Raw genomic sequence first — 22,544 nt, forward strand, 5'->3', positions numbered from 1 at the left:
TGTTTCAAGTTTGATTTACTCTCTAAGAAATCTCTGAACAGTCTTTTTAATTTCTATATTTCATTTGGCAGAACAGAGAGTTGATAAAAATCCTGATATGAGTCCATAGCCCTACTCTCTGATTTGTGGATGTTTGGATGTTTTCTTAGAGCAGCACTGCCAGCAAGACTCAAGGCTGAAAAAATACTTTAAAATCCTCTGCACTTTGTCTTTTGGGTAAAAGAGAAATCACTGAATGATCATAGACTCTATAAAATAACAGACGTAGGGACCCTGACGTCACCAAGAGGTTTGTGGACTCATGTTTTGAAGCCTCGAGTTTGGCATTTCAGCTGTCATCATCTTGTTTTTTGAAGCCAGAAGTGACCATATTTGGATGAGAGGGTGGGGCTGTGGGGGAGTCGGGGGTGGATCTGACTCATAGACTGTGGCAACACCTCGCAGACAGCCTGTCAGTCAAGCCTTAATAGAATGTAAATGGTTGAGTTCACCCCCCCCTTCAGTTGTCATGAATGTTGAAATTATCTATAAAGACCAAAAACATTTTTTGTACTGGGCTGTAAAGGGGTTTATTTCTGCTATAAAGTTGTGAGTTATCCAGAGATGTGTTTACATCTTCCTCTTTTTATGCACATTTTTAATTTGCACAATAAAAAAATAGTAGAAATGCCCAAAATGTAAATAAAAAATAAAAAATAAAGAAACATCATAAAAAAGTTTTTAGACTTGGGGGAGGTGGAAAAGTTGGTGTATCAAGAAAAGCTAACTGTGACTAAACGTAACACAAAACAGATTAAGTGAGTAAATGATGACGTACAGTCATAATGTATTGTTATTGTATAGGCCACTGTCTTTCATCGTGTCTGGATGGCATAGCTCAAATACTGGTTGTTCAAAACTCTCGATTTCCATAGTCCTTTGCTCTCCGTTGTTAACACATCCATTGCTTTCCTTCATTTGAGGTTTGACTGGTGCGCTTTTTATAACATCATCTTGTTGCAGCCTCTTTTGCAGTGGCACCTGACTGGAGAATTAGCGCCACATAGTGCTTATTTCAAACACCCGATAATCGCTTAACTGAAGTGGATGGAAAAGCACATGCATTTGCATTCTGTTTTGCTGATTTTCTGAAAATTTATTTGAAATTTGCACTGTTCTTGTTGTCGTAAAGATCAATATACAATACTTGACATAAAGTATGAGCATATATAGCATTTCTAATTTTTCTATTTGACAACATTCCCACACATTTTTACCAATGAATTTTCAAAACTTTTCAATAACTTTTCCATACTGTTTTACCCTGTTTCTGTGACTTAATTTAAAACAGGTAGGCCTGTATAGCAATGCAGCTATACATTAATCCACTTTCCAGGCATTTGTGGATAAGTTAACTGTGAGCGCTTGCTAACTTTGCTAACTTGCTATCTTGCTAACTGCCAGTAAAATTCTGACAAGTTTGTATGCATTTATTTCTTGTTATACAAATATTTGTTTGTGGACATGTCTAATAATTGTCTTCCTACCTAGCCAGAACCTTAGTGTCTGCGATACCTAAGTGAATTAAGTCTGTCTTCCTTTGTGTAAGTGTATCACTGATTGAACACAGTGGGTGATTATTGCTTATCCAGACATCTGGTCTATGTGTATCACATGATACTAGTGACGTTTCAATGGTCACCCTGCGCAGCACTAGATGTTAAAATGAGTAACACAAGGAACAGTTTTCGTCTAACCTTGAACATGTTTTGGGATTTTTGTGAACATCTTTTAAACAATAGCCACAACAGTGCATATTTTCCAAAACATTCTGTTAATTCCAAACCTTTTCTAATTTCATAACTTTTCCAGGAATTTCATAATCAACCCTGACAAGATTATTAACTTAGTTATCTGATTAAATGGGTTCTTATACATCATATGCATTAGGCAATAAAAGTCAATGAGACATGGCAAATTACTGATGAATCACTGTTAACATATGTTGTGTCATCCCTCAACATATCCTCACCTCAGACAGCAATACAAGTTGCCTCTAGTCTCTCAGTTCAGAGGGCTCCCCGCGACTGAGGAATGCAGAGAAGACCGTAGGTGTTTCCACCTCGCCTTCATAACTGATTGGACATGACCGTAGCCGTGAGTGACTCACAGCAGCTCCACACAGGTGTGGTTGCTGTGTTTTATGACCTGCTACTGTTGTGGAAACTGCTTGCGTGAAAAGACTGGCCAGGGCAACCCGAGCGAAACAAAACCCACACACACTCACACGTCCAGAAACCGCCTACACTCTGCCTGCCTCTCTGTTTCTATACTGTTACCAGGCCCTGCCCTGCCCTCGGGGTGTGTAAACAGGTGTGTGTGTGCATACATTAGGGAACGGAAAAGGGATTACAGTTTGACGGACGCTTGTCTCCTCTCCTGGTGACGTGTTCGCCTCTGAAACTCTATAATGTTTTCCTCTCGGTATATTTTCCCCGACATCGTTACGAGCGTGTTGAACCAGGTGAAGAGCTCCAAGCTAATCAGATTGTATTATTTCAGGTCCAAGTCTTACAGCCTCAAAGCCCAAACTTCTCAGGCCTCAGGGGTCTGCAGCCGGCTCGGAGATGGGATTAGGTTCGAGGATCAGTGTGGAACATTCCAACACGACATAAAAGGGGTTTAGCGTGTGTGTTTCTGTATGTGTGTCCAGTGAGCATGAGTAAAGAGAAAATGAGCTCATCAAAAGAGAGGGCGTTTCCATTTGTCACACACCTACGCCTGTCCAGGTGTGTGCATGCATATGTGTGTGTGTGTGTGTGTGTGTGTGTGTGTGTGTGTGTGTGTGTGTTTCAGAGGATAATGAGAGAAGGGAAGAATTTTGATCTTGTGGTCCGTTTGCTTAAACCGCACTAAGCTAGGCAACGGACCACATAACAAAGCTTTAAAAGGGAACACTGCTCAGTTCCTATCAGTGTAAGCTGGATGAGTACTTGTGAACAACTTTCTCCAAAACGCCAGAAGCCACAGAACTCAAGCCAATGTCCTGTCTGTAGGAATAAAAGAGATGAATTTATAAAGCAAAGTGATACTCAAGACGCCAATTTGAGGCTAAAGCTGAAGTCATTCATGGTTCCCAATCTGAGGGGTCACGAGATAAATCTCAACTCTTGAATCTGTGTCATGTTCACACTACTTTTACCCCAGACTGCAGCTTAGATACATTTGGTGTCTTTGGAAACTTTAGGCTCTCCACTAGAATTTAAAACAAAGATCTGAGTGAATCTTCTGCACAAAGCTTATCTCTAAAGTTTAGCTACAGCTAGCCTGGCCCTGTGCAAACTTGCTAGAGGCCAAGAAAATGTCTGGCACATAACCCCCCTGTAAAACCACAAATTGTTGCTATTACACCAAAAATTTTTCAACTGATTAAACAAGCAAGATACAGCGTGTTAATTAATAAGCTTTAGAGGTGCTGGAAGGCATAGTTTTATGTTTTGTCTGAAACTTTACCCCCTGCTTACATTCTCAGGTCTAAGCTAAGCTAATTGCCCCCCTGCTCAAGCTCCAGAGTGAACACAGAGACATGAGAGTGGTATCACTCTTTGCATCTTACTCTTGGCAAGACGGAAGATAAAAGCAATGTTTAATGTTTAGGTATTGCTTTATATCCGCTAATACAAAGATATACAAATCAAACCTTCAGCTGCATTCAGAGGGTTAAAAATTAGCTTGGTGCGATTTAATATGATAATTTTAGCTAGATTAGTTATGCCACAACTGAAAAACAAGTACCCCTTCTCTGTCGCACTGTGGTTTGGACATCAAAATACGCCGTCACTATGACGCCAGGGACATCCTTTAGTGTACATATGAAACCCACAGGACTTTCAACCAACTCCAATGTAAACCCAATTGTGTCATCAGATGGTCAGAGCAACGAATGTCGTTTAAGGAGCATGAAAATCGACTTTGTGCAGGTGGGAGAGGAGTTTGATGGGTCCAACAAGCACCGGACTCTAGGAGACTGGTGTTTATGGTCAGTGTTTAGTTATTCTGTCACATCAGTCGCTAGTCATGTCAGTCGTAGGGCTGTCAACGAATATTCTAAATTAGAATTTAAATTCGAATTTGAAAAAAAAAATGGACCTTCGAACGTGAAAATTGATATTCGATGGGGGGAGGGGAAAAAAACACCACCACAGCTGTCCTCTTTGCGAGTGGGCGTTGGCCTGGGCCGCTGCACTGAACACACTAAGGGCCACACCGCCGGCGGAAGTGCTGCGAAGCGCAGCGCACCAAAATTCTCACACGAGCCGGAGCACTTCCGTTCACATCAGACGCGCATTTCTCCACGCTGGTCGACAAGCGGTTCTGCTCCCAGCTGTTGTCTCTGTCACCCGGCTTGACACATTCGCTCGCGGCTCGTGCAGAAAATATACCAGATGCCAAAACGATCGCTGCAGGGTGCGAGCTGGCCACGGAGCTGCGTGGCGCTGTGGATGACACAATCGGTTAACATGGGCGCCGAAAGGAAACTGGCTTTGCTTCGAGGCGCTTCGAGGCTATTCGCCGCAGCACTTCCGCGGGCGGTGTGGCCACAGGTCAGAGAGGGGGGGCAAGCGAGAGAGAGGTCTGCGGTCGTTTATAATGTAATGTTATAGATAATTGTTTTTATGTGTTTTAATATGTAGGTATGTAAATGTTTTCAAATACGTTTATGTTGAAATAAAAATACCTACAAGTAGTTATGTTTCCTTGTATTAATACATATACAAGTATGTTTCTTTGTATTAGTTTGCCCTCTTGTGGACATAATGCGGGAAAAAAAAAAAAAAATTCGAATGGTTCGAACCTATGAGTTATTTTTAGAAGGAATATTCGAACGTCATTTTTGAGCAATTTTGACAGCCCTAGTCAGTTGTTACGCCGAAAACACACCAACCAGAGTAGTGCACCAATAGATGCCTAAAGAATGATTCATTTTTCTGTGGTTGGGAGGTGTGTATATGTGTTTCAGGTGGAAAGAAATTCTATGTAACACAGGGCAACATGTCACAGAAGTGCATTTATGGCTGTAGATATTCTCTGGCTGCAATTCACCATCGAAAGTAGTTTGGCTGAACTTCCCTGCAGAATCAAATGGCTGCAGCTTGGAGCGGCTGCCGCACTTTACTATAGACCAGTGGTTCCCAACTGGTCCAGCCACGGGGTCCAGATTTCTCCTTAGTACATAGTTCAAGGTCCACACAGTTTAATATATTCAGCATCATACCGGTACTTGAGTTTGGCCGTGTCGTCAAGCTAGTTTGCTGTATCTGTCAAGTAGCTGTTTTTTTTTTTACAAACTTGACACATTCACAAGTCACTTGCGGTCCATTCAGAATGGACCCACTACCCACTTTTAGATTGTGACCCACCAGTTGGGAACCACAGCTATAGATACTAGCCGCACTTTGCCACTGCTGTTTTCGGCATTGGTCACAGGAGCCAGCTAATGGAGTGGTTTTGTTGCCTCGACCTAACTGCGAACCCCTTTTTAAGTCACATGAGTCGACTCAGATCACTTCCCACCAAACCCTTCTGCGTCGAGATACAACGCAAAAGGCCCCTGCGTCTTTACAGTGACACTGGGGCTTCTGCCCAGGCGTCAAAATATGACAAGCAGGGATGAGATCACCTTGTCTTTTAGGATTATACAACCCACCAACACAAGACAGACTTTTAGACAGTTTTTTTTTTTTTTTTTTTTTTTAGTGTTGGAGAGTTTATTTTTTATTTTTTATCACTATACTATAACTTGTATTGTTTTTCTTTCATCTGCAAAATCACTTCAGTATTTCCTAATATTCATGTTTGCTTCGTTTTTCCTTTTCCTGTTGTACTGACAGAGGGTTAAATCACAAAATCCGTCACTGACTGAACTGCTCACAAGTCATAAATATGTCTAACCTGTGATGAAGGGTTGCAGGTAGACACTGCTTTGGTTATTCAAAGGTCACAAGTCTAAAAGGCTGCGACCCACTGTCCTGTATTAGAGCCTGAGGCCTCACTGACACCAGGATCTAAGCTACAAAAATCAGTTAAAGAAAGAGGGTCAAAGTTCTCTTCTTTTCACACCTACCCACGTCTAGGATGTCGAGGGTGATGACATCAGAGGTAGCCCGGCCCAACTGGTTGGAGGCCTCCACCCAGATCTCGTAGGGTGTGAAGAGGTGCAGGTCCCGGGTGATGCTGCAGGAGTAAGGCTGCGTGTGAGTGTAGTCCTCGCACTCCTTCTCCTTACCATACCACCTGGGAGGAAAATATAAAATACTCAGATAACTCTCGACAGCACCGATATCCATGAATAATGCATTTGATACAGAATTTATTGCATAATGTGTTGACAGTTTAGAGTTTATCTGGCTCAAGTGGTTTTATTGAGTCCTTATTTACACTAATCTGATTGCAGTTAGAGATCTGCGTGAGTTGGCACGCCTGCGGGCACTGCATGTCAAGTCATTTCCCTTTTGGTGCTTTTAAATTGCTGATTGAACTATTAAAAAATGTGAGCAGGGCTTACAACCCATCTGAAACTCATTTTCGAATATGTAACATTCCCAGATGGAAACCCGTTTTCCTAATTCTCATGAAATTTGACTTTTCTACTGAAGGAGGGCTTTCACCCTCTGGCAACCACTGATGTTATTTTTCTTAAAATAAGGTCTGCCAAACAGATAAGGCACTTTGTCCTGTTTCCAGCTCCACCTTAGCATGTTTCTGAGACATGTCAGCATCAGAAAAAAACCCTGGAATACGTAGAGTTTGACTTGGAACGTTCACAACCGGCTTGATATTTAACCTGTTTGAACGCAAAACTGGTTTTGCTTGGTTTTCACTCCCTTTATTGACAGGCATATTTCATAGTCACTAGACTAGTAGAAAGTATTTTTTTTTTGCAGATTTAAGTGGTGTGTGTATGCTTGTCTGTTAAGTCCTGTTTCCACCAAGCAGTACAGTACAGTTCAGTTCAGTTCGGTATGCTTTTTCTCCTGTTTCCACTGTGTAAAATTGTGGATGGTACCAATGGAACCATTCCATAACGTCCCCATTTTAGGTCCCCCCTCTGTTGGGGTACCTAGCACACAGATCTGGTACTAAAAGGTGGAGCTGTGAACACTGCAGTCTGTTGACTGGTCAATAGAGGACGGTGACTCTGCTCAGAGCTGAGTTGTGTACGATAAACATGGTGCAGACTTCCATCTGTGTCAGTGGTGATAAGGAAATACAGTGAGTGCTGGACAGACCAGTGAGTGACAACAACCCTGTCTGCATTTTAGAGTACTGTTTGCGGTGCAAACTCTAGGGTCTAGGTACCACGTCTGAAGGGTTACTTTTGGCTCCAAAACTGAAAGTGTTTGGTGGAATCAGGGCTTTAGAGGTAGGAATCACCAGAAGCCCCCAGTATACGATATTATCACGATACTCCAGTAACGATACAATATTAAAGTGTTACTGCACTTACAAAGTATTACCTCTTTTAACTGTAAATTATGCCACCAAAGGAGAAATTTGTCAACATCTGTTTTATCTAATAAGATAAAGTTTTAGTGATAAAGTTTCTCACTTGAGTTATTTTTATTGGAGCAAAATGTATCTAGTGGACTGAAAAAACAATTTATTTCATCAGGCTACCCAAAGTTAAATTTGTATTTGCAACATAAAAATACCACGATACTGATACTGAATCAGTTTTTATTTTTCAACCCCTACCAAACACCCAGTATTTCACCTGCACGAGCATGGTTTTGCAGGACAAAGCACTACACGCTTGCTTGCGTGCTCTAAATGCACGCTCATACTTTATTTGATAGCCTGCCTTCAATTATGTAAGAATGCAGAACAAAAATGAGAAGTTGGACTGAGTGGCAAAGTATGGGCTACTTTTATTTTTAAGGCTTTGAAAATTAGGCAAACCAGACTGAATAATACACAAGGTCATACAAAACACACTGTTCATGTTTTCCTGTAATTTGTAAATTTGGTCTCACACCTGTATACATGGAAAGAGGTCATCTGCCTTGTACGCCCATTTGGGCTGGGCATCTATTGATACAGACCTACATCTGACGAGATTTTGTTGTTGAACATGATTTATTTTCCATCTAAAGGTCAATATATTTTAGTGTTATTGAGATGTACATATTTTCCATTATAATGATAGGATAGTCAATTTGAGAGTTAATCAGGAATCAGGAAAAACCCATTGAAAATCTGCAGGAAGTCTTGTGGTGGTTGCAGCCGTGCCAGCAGTACAAAGAGCAAAAATCGTCAGTTTGCTAGCTTATTGAAAAAGTGACAAGACGACCCAATGCGAGCCGATGGCACACAACACTTTGTGTGATGCAGCACGTAAGGCAGCGCACCTGGATGAAATACCAAGTTTTTTGGGAATGATTGAGTTATGACTCTGAGTAGAGGGGACGTGATTTTGATTCAAATGGCATCAATCGTGTTCAAACAGTTAATTTCAAGAAAAAGCAGATAGTGGACTGAATAAGTTGTCACGATTAATATTTTCTCCAGTGCATCTTCTCTTTGTGTGTGTGAGTGTGTGTATACCTGAGTTTGTACTTGAGCGTGTACTGTGTGCTAATGTTGGTCTCTCCTTTTCCTCCTGGAGCCCAGCTGCATGTCAGGTCTTTGGTGTTCCTGGACCAGCAGGTCAGATTGACCGGCTTCTCCGGAGGCACTGAGACAGAAAGAAGGACGGATGGAAAGATGGGGGGAGGAAGGGGGGAGAAAACATGGGTGAAACATGAAAACATGGGTGAGGAGGAGGAGGGAGAGTAGAGCAGAGAGAAACAAGGTGGAGGGAAGATGTCGGGTTACTGAGGGTACAGAGTTACCTCCAGCCATTACTTCAGCCCTTTCCTCCTGAGTGTAATTCACCCACTGGTGATGTTCCTCGGAAATTGGTGTTTTTTTCTTAATTGGTGTGTGTGTATGTGCGCGAGTGTGTGTGTGTGTGTGTGTGTGTGTGTGTGTGCTGTCTGATTTGGTCAGACTCGGGATCCCTGCCAACATTCCTCGTCTCTCAGAACACAGGGTGCTCTACACCACTGTCGCACAGAGATTAGGATCCCGACTGCATCTCCTTGTGTGTGTGTGTGTGTGTGTGTGTGTGTATGTGTGTGTGTGTGTGTGTGTGAGAAAATGTAAGCACGTGTTTCTCCATGGCTAAGTTTTGCCATTTTTCATTTCATCACCTTTCAGTCTTCGAAATGCTATGTGTTTTTCTGTATATGGGAACTACAAGTAAAAGAGTAACAAAAGATAGTTAAAAAAGAGATGTGTGTGTTTGTGTGTGTGTGCGTGCGTGCTCATGTACTTTGGAGAGGACAATTTTAAGAGTGAGGCTATTCCTTATTTCTTCAGCAGGCTGTTTTTGAGATAAAGGATGTGTCCTGTTTAATGAGAAACTAATCAGAAAGTAACTCTCTCCCTAGAGACAATAAGGTTATTTTAAGCTTATTATTAGGCGCCACATTGACATCCAAACCACCCAATAAAATTCACTATAAAAGACAAATATTTAGGGGCTGGGCACTGGATTATGTAAGCTAGTGGATTGTCTGTTCAAAACAAGCCTGTTCAGAACTGGCCGAATGCTTGATTTTGAGAAATCATCCAGAAAACTTCAAACTCGACATTGCACTTCCCCGGATCCTGAGCAATACACCTGCCATTACATAGTTGCGTCCCCTAGCAGTGCTAGAGTATAGAGTGGTCCTGTGATGATGTTTATTTGTAGGCCAACCAGGAAGTTAGCATCACCCTGGTTCCCTCCACAAATAGCCTAAAGGGTTTTCCATTGGTCTTTGTATTATTGCAGAAAATAAACTGTGGCAAACAAAGGTTTATGAGACTTACATGTGTTGTTCAACAAGATAGTCTTCACAAATGAACACCACTTTAATGATTTTTGAAGCATAAATGCAATCGCCAGAAGTGAAAGCTAAGATTAGGCTATGAACAAACCACACCAGGGTCACATGACTTTTATGTCGCCACCACAACAAGGCTGTAAAGCTGTGTTCCGCAACCACCTTTTTTAAAGACACATAAACGCTTCAAAATTCACAAGTGGGGTATTTACTAATACATTTTATGTCGTAGAACCATACCTTAAAGTCTCTTTAGCTTGTGTTAACCACAGACCTCTTTTCAGGCATCTTACCAAAAACCCACTGACTTTGAGAGGAAGGAACTGAGAGTGCTAAAATGCTAACTCTTTTCCATTTTTAGGATTCATTCCTGCACAGCTCTATCCTCCTGAGACTTGAACTTTTCTTTGGTTCGCATTTTAAATTTCTCCTAGCTATTTTAGATCAGTAGGACCTGATAAGTATAAAAAACTAAACATTGTTAACAATAATTAAGTTTCAATGCCCACAAACGAGACGATAATAAAGTCCCAATGTCCTCAGACGAGTACTTCCTAATTAACAGCGTCTTAGCTTGTTACTGTTGCTAAAATTGGTCAAATGCTGCCATATCAAACTACAAACATTATTAATCATAAATAAACAAGTTTCAACCATAAAATGCGATCAGGTTTTGTAACTTGTCCACTTTTGTGTCGGGATCGGCTGCAGACTGGATTAGTGTATTGTGCTCTTACTACCACTAGATGGCACAAATTGTGTCCACGAACAAGGACAACACGTCTAAGTTAAGTAGAATGACGTATAAGGTCAAGTAAATTTAAAATGTGATGTTCTCATATGCCGACACGGGGTCTCAGGAGGATATAAGTGTCATTTGCTAACAGTTAGCTCTTTGGGATCAGGTCATTTCAAGGAATGGAAGCACTCGTCATTCTGAAAGTTACACTGATGTTTGAAAAGTTTGCTACAATGCAACATCTCCGGTCTCTCTTTCGTCATCTGTTTTTCAATGCACTGTAACGAGTGATGGAAAGCCAGCTGAACAGTTAAGAGGGGTCCCCTCTCAATACACTACAGTGTGTACATAACACACTACAAATAAATATGTCCCATAGATCTCAAGAGCTTACACTTGACACTGCAATTCCTTGGCTCTTAAGCACTACAGCCGCTAAGTGTTAAGTCGATCGGATTAACAGTTGTCGAGAAACAGAAGGACTGACAGACTCCTTCTATTTTAGTGAGATGCTGGACCTCACAAGTATAGAGGCGCACACGTGTGTGTGTAAAATGACCCATGCCCTGTGAGTGATGTTGCGAGTAATGGACCACACAGGTGGTCACACAGGGACACGCTCATGGAGGCCTCTCACTGGCCTGAAGGCAGGAATACTAAACATAAAATACAGCCATAGAGACACTTTAAAACCTGCCCACTGCTTCCTTGTTGTCTGCCTTTATTCCCATTTCCTTTATACTTCCCTCTCACTCCTGTTCTGGCCTTTATTCACCCCTTCCCTGAACATTCACTAACAAATGCAGACACAGATTCCACAGAAAATAGGTGGCCAAATAAATCTAACATTGTCCTCTACATAAATCATATAACCACAGGCAAACTTACTCCCGACGTAGAGACATGAGCCAGCCAAGATGTGTCCCTTGTGATTGTGACAGACCAGGTTGTCACCGGACGTCTGCCTGGAGGCGTTGAGACCGGCCAGCGTCACGCTGAGGTTGGTTGGGCTCAGCACTCTGTACAGGGAGCTGGGCAGCTGCTGACCGTTGAGCGTCCAGAACAGAGAGCTGGCGTGGACGCCGAGGTCGGGGTGGACCCAGCAGCTGGCCGTCAGGTTGGACCCCATGTGGAGGACGGGGTCCTGGGGGTAGATTACTGCTACATCTGGAGGAGGACAGGAGGAGATGGACGTTAGCGGAAGATGAGAACTCCAGTAACTTTAACTGTTAAGGTCAGTTTACTCATCACGTCTACTTAGCAACCATATGATGTCTTCTGTGGCTCTGATTGGACCATTCTAAAGTCTGTGAAATTAACCTCTATTGACATCACAGTCATGTCATCAGGGTTATGAGCTGGCTTCAAATATTGGGCAGAAAGCCTGAATTACAAACTGAGGGTGTGGAGTTTCAAAGATGTGGGTGTTTACCAGACATAGAGGATCTATTAAATGTTTAACAGTTGCATTGTGGGCTCAATTATTTCTGGAGCTTCACCCATCCTACAAACTAAAAGTCAGTGGTATCCGCTGCTTCGATTTGAACCTTTCTTTTTGTTTTGTTTTTTATTCCCTCTGCTTAATGGAAGCGTTGTACTAAATTACAAGAGTATACCTTTCAAAGAATCTAGATGTTGGAAAAACCAGCCTGAGGAGGGTGGATTAGCTGTCAGTCACCTCTTTTTAATACGTACTATCTAAATTATTGCATTTGTGAGCTACAATATGTCGTTGGATTGTCTCATTCAAGAGACAAACAATGAGAGCAAAGTGCGCATGGGTGTCATGAAAGGGAGAACGGGAATTTTGTGGTTTGTTGCGTTGCAGTGAAAAGGTGACTGGTGGCAATGGACAGGTGGTGGAACAAAAAAAAAACCTACCGGCTTAAAGGGATAATTTGGATCTTTTGAAGGGGGGTTTTATGAGGCACTTATCCATAGTCAGTGTATTATTTACAGTAGGTGTCAGTCAGCACACCCCAGTTTGGAGGAACAAGTAGGAGCACCACCACGGAAGCTAAGCAATGTGCTGCTGTGGACAGGGGCGGCAGCAAAATGTATTTTAGCCACAAAAAAATGTCTGATCTAAAAAAAATCAATATCAGTTTAAGGGTGCTCTCAGACCTAGAGTTGTCTTGCTTTGGTCTGAATCAGGGACTAACTTAGTTACAAAGTTACATAATTACCTAGAGTTGGTTCGTGTTCTCACGGCAACATTTACAAGCAGACCAGATCAAATGTCTTTCCCGAGAAGCTGCTCTTGATTGGTCAGAATTTCCATGCAGGAAAAATCCAGGAAGTAAACAAAACGTTGAAGAAGAGTACACTTGCAAGATAAATGTGACACTTTCTAATGTCACAATGGAGGGACAACTACGCAGGTTGATTTTAGCGCTGCTCATCGTGGACTATATTGCTGTCATTGTTCATTTTAGTCAAACCATACAGTTTGAAAACGAGGCGCGGCTCCAACTAGAAAACAATGTTTTGATGCATTGGATGTGCTGAATATGCATATTAAGGCAGTACAGGAGGAGGTGCACATTAATAATCCTCCAGGACTGTAACATGCTCATGTTTAACCCAAACAATGTGTCATGTGACTGCAGTTGGTTCAGATCCAGGTTGGAACACGTTCTCACCACAAACGAACCGCACCAGAGTTCATTTGTAACCGGACCGAGACCACCTCTTCAAGAAGGTCTCAGTCCGGGTGTTTGGTGCGCACCTAAGTGCGATTGCTATAGTGTATGCTATATTTACAATATTTTCACAGCTTTACCTTACCGTCAGACATTTTTCAATGGGTGACTGAAGCCGTTATATCACTCTCTTCAGTGATTTAACATACCGGAACACAGGAGCTGCTGGTCGACTGCTGCCCCTGTCACTTTTGTTTCTGTTATTGTTTGACTTTGGTGTTCGAAGTTGTTATTTCTGATTCACCAAAGCCAAAACTGCTGTTTCTGTCTTCAGAGTCTGGTGGCTTTGACGAGAGCATAGACGGGGAGCTGAAGCTAACAACCTTCCTGTCAGAATGTGTTGTCTGATGAAAAAAGAAAGCAGTAATAAGACTCTCAATATAGTGTACACTTAAACTGATACTGACTTTTTAAGTGGCTAAAACAAGTTTTGCTGCCGGCTCCATCCACAACAGTACATTGCTTAGCCTTTGTGTCGGCACTCCTGCTGCTTCTCCAAACAGATATCTACTCTAGGCAATACAGTCTATCGATAAGTGCCTCATACAGCCCACTTGAATCTGAACTATTCCTTTAATAATACTGTGACAAAACTATGGCAGAAATAAAGGTGACTAAATCATTGTGATGGATTACCTATGTTATTTGTGCAGGTTGATTGTCTATAGTAAAATGTGTGAGAAGGAAAATCCATCTAAACTTCAGACATGCCAAAGAATATGGTTGTCTGAAATGTAAAATATAATGTGAATAAAACATGTGAAAAAATTTTTTTCCCTCCTTAGAGTAGTTGGGTACAGCTGTTGTTTGGTTTTAAATGGTCTTGGGTTTTAATCCTGTCAAACAGTTGGTAAACCCTCATGGGGAAGCTGTTAAATAAATAAATAAATGCTTTTGCTATAAATAATTTGTATTGTATTTTACACATTTGGCTTTTTGTCTTGCTACAGGTGAGCAACACCAGATGTGAGGACAAGAGTAAACACAGCAGAGAAAAAGAGAGATTTAGAGTTTGTTTCTTCAGATTGGAGGATTTTTAAAAAATGTTGCCCACCTAAGTCGACGGCGCTGAGAAAACACGCACGTCAGATGATTTCTGTGCAGAAATGACTGAGCGGTGAGTGAGTGAAACACTTTGTCAGACCACTACAAATCTGCGCCCGGGGGCCACATCCATTCAGCTGCCAGCCACCTTACGCTGACAGACATTGTGTGGTCCTTTATGGAGAAGCCGCCTTTGAAGACGTTAATTCAGCTGTGACTGCGCACACCAATATCAGTATCACAGCTTTGACACAACACCTCCACACATTTATGCACACACATGAATACAAACAAACACATGCACACAGGGCGGTTGTCTCTGTCACCGGATACGGCACACATAAAGGGGGCCGTGATTAGCCGATAATATGCTGATCCAGCTGAATAACAATCAGTGTTTATGTATCTCAGGCGCTGAGAACGGGGACATTGCCCTGGAGTGGGGTGTGAAACCCCCTTACAACCCTTCCTCTACAGCTCAAACACTAGTGATAGACAATTACTGCTGTTTATTGTCTCTGCTTGACACGCTCACTGGAGGAAATGGCTTGTAAAATATTATTTGTTTGGAGAGGCTGAAGATGTTTGAAGCACAGCGCTGATTCGGGCAGGGGATGAATTTAACCCTGCGACAGTTAAGAATGGAGTTAGGACGTCTCCACTGATATTAGCACCTGGTTTTTAGTCTTTGTTGGACTGAAAAGACTTTCTGTCAGTCTTCAAAGGTAGGTGACATCCCCTCATCTTTCTAAAGAACGATTTCTCCTACGTTCATCAATGCAACAGTTCAAATAAGCCTTCTCTTCCTTCTGTCTGCTGTACAATGGGCATACATGTGGAACATTTTGAGGGACGAGCCAAGTGGAAGAAGTCACGCAACATTTAGTGACAATGAGCCGTGCAGCACCATGTAAAAGACGACCGAGGAGAGGCGGATGTTTTATTTTTTTGTTTTTCATATAGCTTACATTTTAGGTATTCAACTAGTGCTCTTATCTGGAGAGAGGAGAGATTATCTTGTGTAACGTCAAATTAAATTAGGCAGGCAGGAGATGTGGGGCATGTTGGATATGAAGTTCAGTTTGAAAAGATGATCCTTCAGGTTTGTGAGTGTCTCAGGGTTCATCTACACGAATAAAAGTATTTTTTAAAACAGATATTTTCCTTGTTTTGTTTTAGCCTCTCATCCACATGCAAACAGATTTTAAGGTTGCTATAACTGAGATTTTTTAAAACACCGTCTAAGGTGCACTAAGGTACTGTTTATCTGTGTGAACATGTAAAACGAAGTGTTTGAGAAATTATGACATCATCTCTTAAATTCACAAATGCCCGTTTTTGCTTTGTGTAATAAGCATACACTGGAAACAACAACATCAACGATGGCGGACTATTGGTTTGTTCACACTTTGTTAGCACTGCTTGGTCTGATAACTACTTCACACTTAAACTTAGTATTGCTGCACCACTAATGGACAAATGGAGCCGTCTGCTGCACCTGATTTTGGTTCCACCTCAGCGTCCGTGGTTTTAAGTCAATCAGAAGCAGTGATTTTGGATCAGACCCGGTCAAAGAAGCAGAGGGTAGGACACCACCCAGTGTGGGGTTGTTGTCAATGAGGAGTGGAAGGAAAACTTGGCCAAGTGCAAAGGCATTACTCGTATCTCTGAGTGAGCTCCTTCATCCTAACATCAAACAGGAGTTTACGGTGATGACCTCTCTAATAGGTGTTTTGAAACAGGTTACAGTAGCCTGTATGCTTTACTGCCTGATGACAGGAAGCAGCTGAAGACTGTTGATGCCGGCGAGTCGTTTTTGCGTTTTAGTGTGGATGGAGATATTTTGTAAAACGCAGGTCATGTGGACAGAATTAGTTTTGGAAATGGAGAGGAAAAATATCTGTTTTCAGTATCTCCATACGTGTAGACAGGCCTCAGAGTCAAATATTTTGGTATTAAGTGATCATATCCGACATAAATAGCTCTTTATATGCCGGAAATGTGGACTCAAGTCACAAGTTTGATAACTTAGACTTGAATAAAAAAAGACTTGCAACCTCACTTAACACTAGGGTTGGGAATCATCAGAGGCTCCATGATATGACATTATCATGATACTTAGGTCATGATACAGTATTATTGCAATAAAATATTTAGCGATACATTGCGATTTATTCCCTTTTTTCAACTGTGAATTATGTCCCTGAAGGAAAACTTTGTCAACATGTGTTTTATCTTATAAGACAAAGTTTTCAGACTGTTCATCTCACTTCAGTCATTTTATTTGCAGCAAAATGTATGTAGTGGACTGAAAAAGCAACTGATTTCATTATTCAAGTACGCTACCCAAAGATTAATTTGTATTTGTCATATTAAGAATTTATATGATAAAAAATCAATACTTGACACTGTGTGATGGTATGATCGTGCTGCACAAAGACCTCACGATTAACACCAATGACTCGTGACTTTGACCTGAACTTGAGTCTTTTGACTTGAAAATACTTGATACCTTTCCCCAAGCCCTAAAATTTAAAGTATGTTATCTAAAAATTGTGCCACAAATCAAATCATTTCCTGAATCAACTAAAATGAACACTATTTTTTCCCAGAAGGTCAACACTTAACTCTTCAGATTCACTTTGTTTGAATTAATTCAACAGCATCCAGTGAAATTGCAGGAGTGAATCATGAAGAACTAACGTTGCATTACTGAGTGCCAGTTAGAGAAAGTGACACCAAAGATAATTATGTTTGCATGCAAGAACTGCACTAGTCAACAAAATCAAATAGCAGTATGCACAACATGCGGGTCAAAACTTATAGATGAAGACAAACTTGTGTTAATACAAATTTTTCAGGATTTCTATAAATTTACTTAATTACTCTGTTGTTAAAATGAGATGGTGAAGAGCTTATTAAAACTCGTTTAGGACTCAACACTCAAAGTTTAGGACTTGGGACCTGCTTGTCTCGACTTGGGACTTGACTCAGAACCTGAGTACAAAGACTTGAGACTTACTTATGACTTGCAAAACAATGACTTGGTCCCACCTCTTTAATATGCTAACAGGACACATAAAGTCAAACTTTATGGGCTTATGAGCTGCACTAAAAACTAATTATATGTTGGTAAGAAAATTCCACATTTAAACTGTTTTAATTCTGTGGCATCTGTAAACCACAGCACACTGAGTGAAAGGGAAGCACCCTCCATTATCACAGTGAATAAAACAGTAATGACCAATTAGGCCCTATAATAAACAGCAGGGCAGCTTATGATCAAGGCCCATTGTCCTCTGTAAGCCCCACAAACTATACTTTCTTTTATTAGCGCCTTTCAAACAGGATGAATAACAGGAGATCCTCTCTGAGGAGCTGCTCTTTGCCAATGAGCTCACCATAAAAAACTAATCCAGCCACTTAACGGGGGGGAGCGGACATAACTTTGATTTATTTACGTTACTGTGCATTAAGCTGCCGGTTAACATTCTCCAAAACCCGAGCAAATGATGTCACTGTTTTGTTGCGGTTCGTAAAGCCCCCATGCTCTCCATGTGTTAAACGAATTATGGCCTGACTTGTTGAAATTCAGCCTCCTGGGAGATGAGTCCTCTCTCTGCGGGGATACAAGCCATATACTTCAGCAGGAGCACATCAATAACAGGAGGTGTCAAGTGGACAAAAGTGGCGTTTGTGCTTTTTTTAAAATGTATCCAGAAATCAAGCAGAGTGGAGCCAAGTAAGTGAGCTTTTATTATGTAAGAATGTGTGAGTTATTTAGCACTGGGAGCATAATTCAAATCCAGTATTACTCATTGAAAGATCACTGTGATGCTTGTGTGTTCCTATATGGGATTTACATATTTTATCCTCCTATGGAAACCCTATATCTTTGGTACTCTTGGTGACCTTTAAGTGGTTTTATCCTCTTCAAAATCACTGTAATAGTCATGTTACCATCTAGGGTTGCTGTTCTTATGCAATGTTTGCACTGAATATATCTTTTTAAAACAGTAATGATCACTGTAATATTCCTGTTTGCGCTTACAGTGTTTGCAGTGACTTACACCTTTTTAAAACAGCATGTTATCTTTAATATGATTATTTTATTCCTGTAATACCCACACCAAGGGTTGTAGTTTTCTGTCTGCATTGACTTCTATAATATGTTGCACCATTGTGAATCCCCATTTTTGCATCTGCTTTACCTTTAAAGCCATGCACACCAGAGCAGGACAGTGTCACCCACAGCTGTTTACACGGGTGACACATGGATCCAACTGATCTCAGTGGACCAAAAAGGTTAGCCTGTACCCAAACCCCCCCGACCGCAACACCACGACTTTGCGCATCGATGGACATCTGTGTGCAACTTACGTGTGGACAAGGACAGCACGCCGGGAGTGTGCAGCGTGAGGAAAACCAAGCAGAAATCCAACACGGCTTTCATTTTCCCCCCTCACACTTTCTCTGTCTTGATTCCTCGTCCTCGTGTTGTTGTGATGTCGCCTTTTTTTTTTCTCCTCCCCGGATCTGGATAGAAAATTACGCACAGAGTTGGAGAGAGGGGAAAAACAGCACGGGGTTCAAAAAGCTCCGGATTTTATGAAGAAGACAAGTCTCAGGAGTTGAAGGAGCGCACTAGAAAAAGTGTGACCCGGTGGAAAAAGTGCCCCTGTGAGCAGCCATAAGGCAACACGTCCTCAGGAAAAGGCTCAAAGAGTGAGTATACCGCGTCCTGTTTGCAGTCTTTTCCCTTCTTAATGCTTCCTGCAGCTAAATCATACACAAGTTCATACTTTCTAAGCCCCTCCTCTCTCTCTCTTCCCACACAGTCGCCAGTCATTTCCCCCTCTTTCCGTCCTTTCCCTGCTCCTTTTTTTTTTCAACCTCTCCCTCTTCAGTGATGGGTAGGGGAGTCAGAGCCATTCACTTTCACTGAATCACTCTGTCTCTGTTACTTTCCATGCCTCAGGTCTCTGCTTTACAGTCTTCCACCATAGGAGGCTGTTGAGTCACTGAGTTACAGGAAAGGAAATCCTAAATTGTCTTATTCAGTGCCCTCTTATTTTAAATCTCTTTGACTATGCAGAGTGTGACACAAAACCCTTTTCTCACCCTGTTTCCACCCACTTAAATTATGACGTTGTGTTAACTGTGAATTCTCTGCATTGTCAGTTTTGACTCAGACATTATACACTTTGGCAGAACTGTATTATAATAGTCAAATAACATGAGAAACAGTAGGCTCAACCTCTATTTATTTCCAAATATTGTGCATTGGATTTAAGAATCACATGACCCTCTGTTGACCTTTGCAGTTGTCACTTTCTTCCTGTGAGGATATAAATTGCTTATTTAACCTTCACCATTTTTTATCTGTGAATCCAAAAAACTGCCCACAACAGTTTCTTCTGATATCTGTCCTGACTTTTTGATTTTTACTATTCACCAAAAGTGCAAACAGTTTTATAACTGTACGACTATTACCAAACATTTAAAGATCCAGTCAAGATTTAGGGGCATTTAGTGGCATCTAGTGGTGAGGATTGCATTGCAGATTGCAACCAGCTGAAACCTCTCCTGGTTAGAATTCCCTCAGTGTTCATCGTTAAGGTTTTTGTTATGAGGAGCCGAATTATCCGCAGGGGTCTCTTATATTCAAGAACAAATGAATCAGGTGATTTAAATTGGTAAAAACTCTGAATGAAGCAGTTTCACGTTACAAATCAGTGTTTCTCTGACACTGTTGGGCATGTCGGAGACAGGCCGCTAGCCTGGCACCTGCTAATAGGTGCTCAGCTTTTTGCTCTGATAACTTAGTATCCAGACATTCAGGAGGTTTTTACCAGGGAGTTGAGTTAATAAACAGACCTGGTGATTTAAAATGATTAAAAAAATAAAAAAAAAAAACACTGACTAAAGCAGTTTCACATTGAAAATCAGTTTTTCTGCGAGGCTGTTATCACGGAGGGGCTGCTAACTCTGGTGGCAGACGCAAACGTGAATAGCCCTGTCTAAAGCCAGTGTATGGTTTGTCCATTCGGGGCTACTGTAGAAACATGGCAGTGCAACATGGCAGATTCAGTGGACAAGGAGTCGCTCCCTATGTAGATATAAATGCCTCATTCTAAGCTAATGAAAACAGGACAACTGTTATTTTCAGGTGATTATACATGAAAGAAAACATACTTATCATATTCCGTTTCTGCCAACATATCACCCTAAATCCCACACACAGAACTCTCATGCAAGACAGTGTAACTTTTTAAAGATTAACTAACACATTTCTCATCCTACATATTAATCTGTGAATACATAAGCAAAAAAATGCATCCTTGCTTTATTCACTGCACTCTTGAGTTTTGCTGTTACAGTCTTACTTGCTCTGGTAAAACCAGTAGCTAACTTTTTAGCTGGTAAAAATGGACTTTAGGGGCAAAAGACTTTACTGTAACTATATGTCTAATCTAGTTAGACTTCAGATAGACGTTGGCATTTATCTGTCACAAAGAGCTGTTTAGTTCTGGACCATCTTAAGCAGGACTGCCATGAATTCTGGGGAAATTAAGCCTTTTAAAACTTAAGAAACATGGCCAATCGAGCGACTGCATCGGCTGCTCCTCTTCCTTTAGTCCCGCAGGCAATGTTTGCCTTCTGGAATCTGGAGGAATTTAATAGTCACAAGGACATGCACTTACTGCTGAATATTTCCAACATATGAATGCAGTCTCTAGAAACTCTTTCCTTTCAAAATACACGCAACATGTTTTCTAAGCATATAACAAATTGTGAGACCTGTTTTCCTCTCGTTGTTGTTGTCGTTGGGTTGTCTTTGTCATTTATTTGCCATTGGTCAGCAGGTGTCGCTGACTGTTATCATTTAAACATGGCTCTTAGTTCAGCCTGGGGGTCGGGTAGCAAACTTTTTAGGCTTAAAATAAGTCAGTCTTTATTTTGATGAAGCTGTCTAACTTGCAATAGACTAATCTAAGAGCAAAATGAGCACTAGCCTACAACACCACAAAGCTGTCTGAACATAATTTGAAACTGACCTTTGGTGTCCTATAGTGGAAATTGGCTCTAGAGAAAGTTCACCTCTTTGTCCGTAATATGTGTAATATGACCCTGTGGTTTATTCCAAGGAGATCTATGTAAAGGAAGTTTTAAAAAACAAAAGGTTACTCTTCCTTTGCATGGTTGCCTTAACGTAAACAACAATGTCACGACTGCGGTCCTGTTGTAGTCAAAATGTCACTATTTCTAAATAGACACTGACTAAGCATGAGTCAGAGCATGAAACCCCAAAACACCCACATACCTTCAGTCTAGATGACCTTCATCAAATATGTGAACAAGCATCCCAACAGTCCCTGTAATACACAGAGATGCTGGGTAGACTATCCAAACCACAAATCAGATCAATGGGCAGTTTTTTATTACAGCATACATTTTGACTTGTCACAACAGGAGACGCACAGGTGTTGCTAATAACATTAACAATGGCTCTGCTCTGTTCAAGTGTTCCAGTAAACATGGCAGTGAGCCAGCATGCACAATACTGGACACTGAAACTAAGCAACTAAATGGAAATCAGTCATTATTAATTTAATCTATACATGTGCTTTTCCTACTTTGACAAGTCAAAATTTCTTCCATACATTAAAGACCTTTTGGAGGATAAACTTGCTCCTTTGCATTGATTCTACAAGTCTCTGGAAATCTTCTGGAGGGATGAACAACATCTTCAAAAAAGACACTCCCTCATTTGCTGTTTTGATGATGGTGGTTGAGAGCGCTGTCTAACATGTCGGTCCAAAATCTCCCATATGTGTTTAATTCGATGGAAATCTGGTGACAGCGAAAGCCATAGTATATGTTTCACATCATTTTCATACTCATCAAACTTTTCAGTGACCCCCTTGTGCCCTGTGGATGGTTGCATTGTCATCCTGGAAGAGACCTCGCCCATCAGAATAGAAACGTTTCATCACAGGATAAAAGTTTTCACTCAGAACATCAAGGTTAGTTAATTATTTACCATGCAGTGCATCTGTATGCCACTTGAGGCTGACTCCAGAAGTGAGTCAATCCCCATAGACCCCCATATTAAAATTCCCAACCTTACAGTAGAGATAAACATGTTTA

At 41.3% G+C, this 22,544-nt stretch overlaps 1 protein-coding gene and 1 long non-coding RNA gene across 3 annotated transcripts in view; one reads left to right on the forward strand and one right to left on the reverse strand.

Annotated features, from left to right (window-relative positions):
• LOC125900704 (uncharacterized) overlaps window positions 1–11,644 on the forward strand; it is a 26,744-nt gene extending 15,100 nt beyond the window's left edge. The window contains exon 4 of the long non-coding RNA XR_007450871.1: window positions 11,526–11,644. This is a non-coding gene — a long non-coding RNA (uncharacterized LOC125900704). The remainder of the gene's footprint in view (window positions 1–11,525) is intronic.
• The window catches only part of crlf1a (cytokine receptor-like factor 1a), a 27,550-nt gene extending 8,237 nt beyond the window's left edge, over window positions 1–19,313 (reverse strand). For both annotated transcript variants that reach the window (XM_049595864.1, XM_049595865.1), the window contains exons 1-4: window positions 18,774–19,313; window positions 11,536–11,814; window positions 8,584–8,713; window positions 6,104–6,273 (exon numbers count right to left, since the gene is read on the reverse strand). In XM_049595864.1, the coding sequence (XP_049451821.1) occupies window positions 6,104–6,273; window positions 8,584–8,713; window positions 11,536–11,814; window positions 18,774–18,846 (652 nt within the window). In that variant the 5' untranslated portion in view covers window positions 18,847–19,313. The remainder of the gene's footprint in view (window positions 1–6,103; window positions 6,274–8,583; window positions 8,714–11,535; window positions 11,815–18,773) is intronic.
• Window positions 19,314–22,544: the final 3,231 nt, after the last annotated feature.

This window comes from Epinephelus fuscoguttatus, linkage group LG14 (assembly GCF_011397635.1).
Source record: "Epinephelus fuscoguttatus linkage group LG14, E.fuscoguttatus.final_Chr_v1".
In the NCBI taxonomy this organism is placed as follows: domain Eukaryota; kingdom Metazoa; phylum Chordata; class Actinopteri; order Perciformes; family Serranidae; genus Epinephelus; species Epinephelus fuscoguttatus.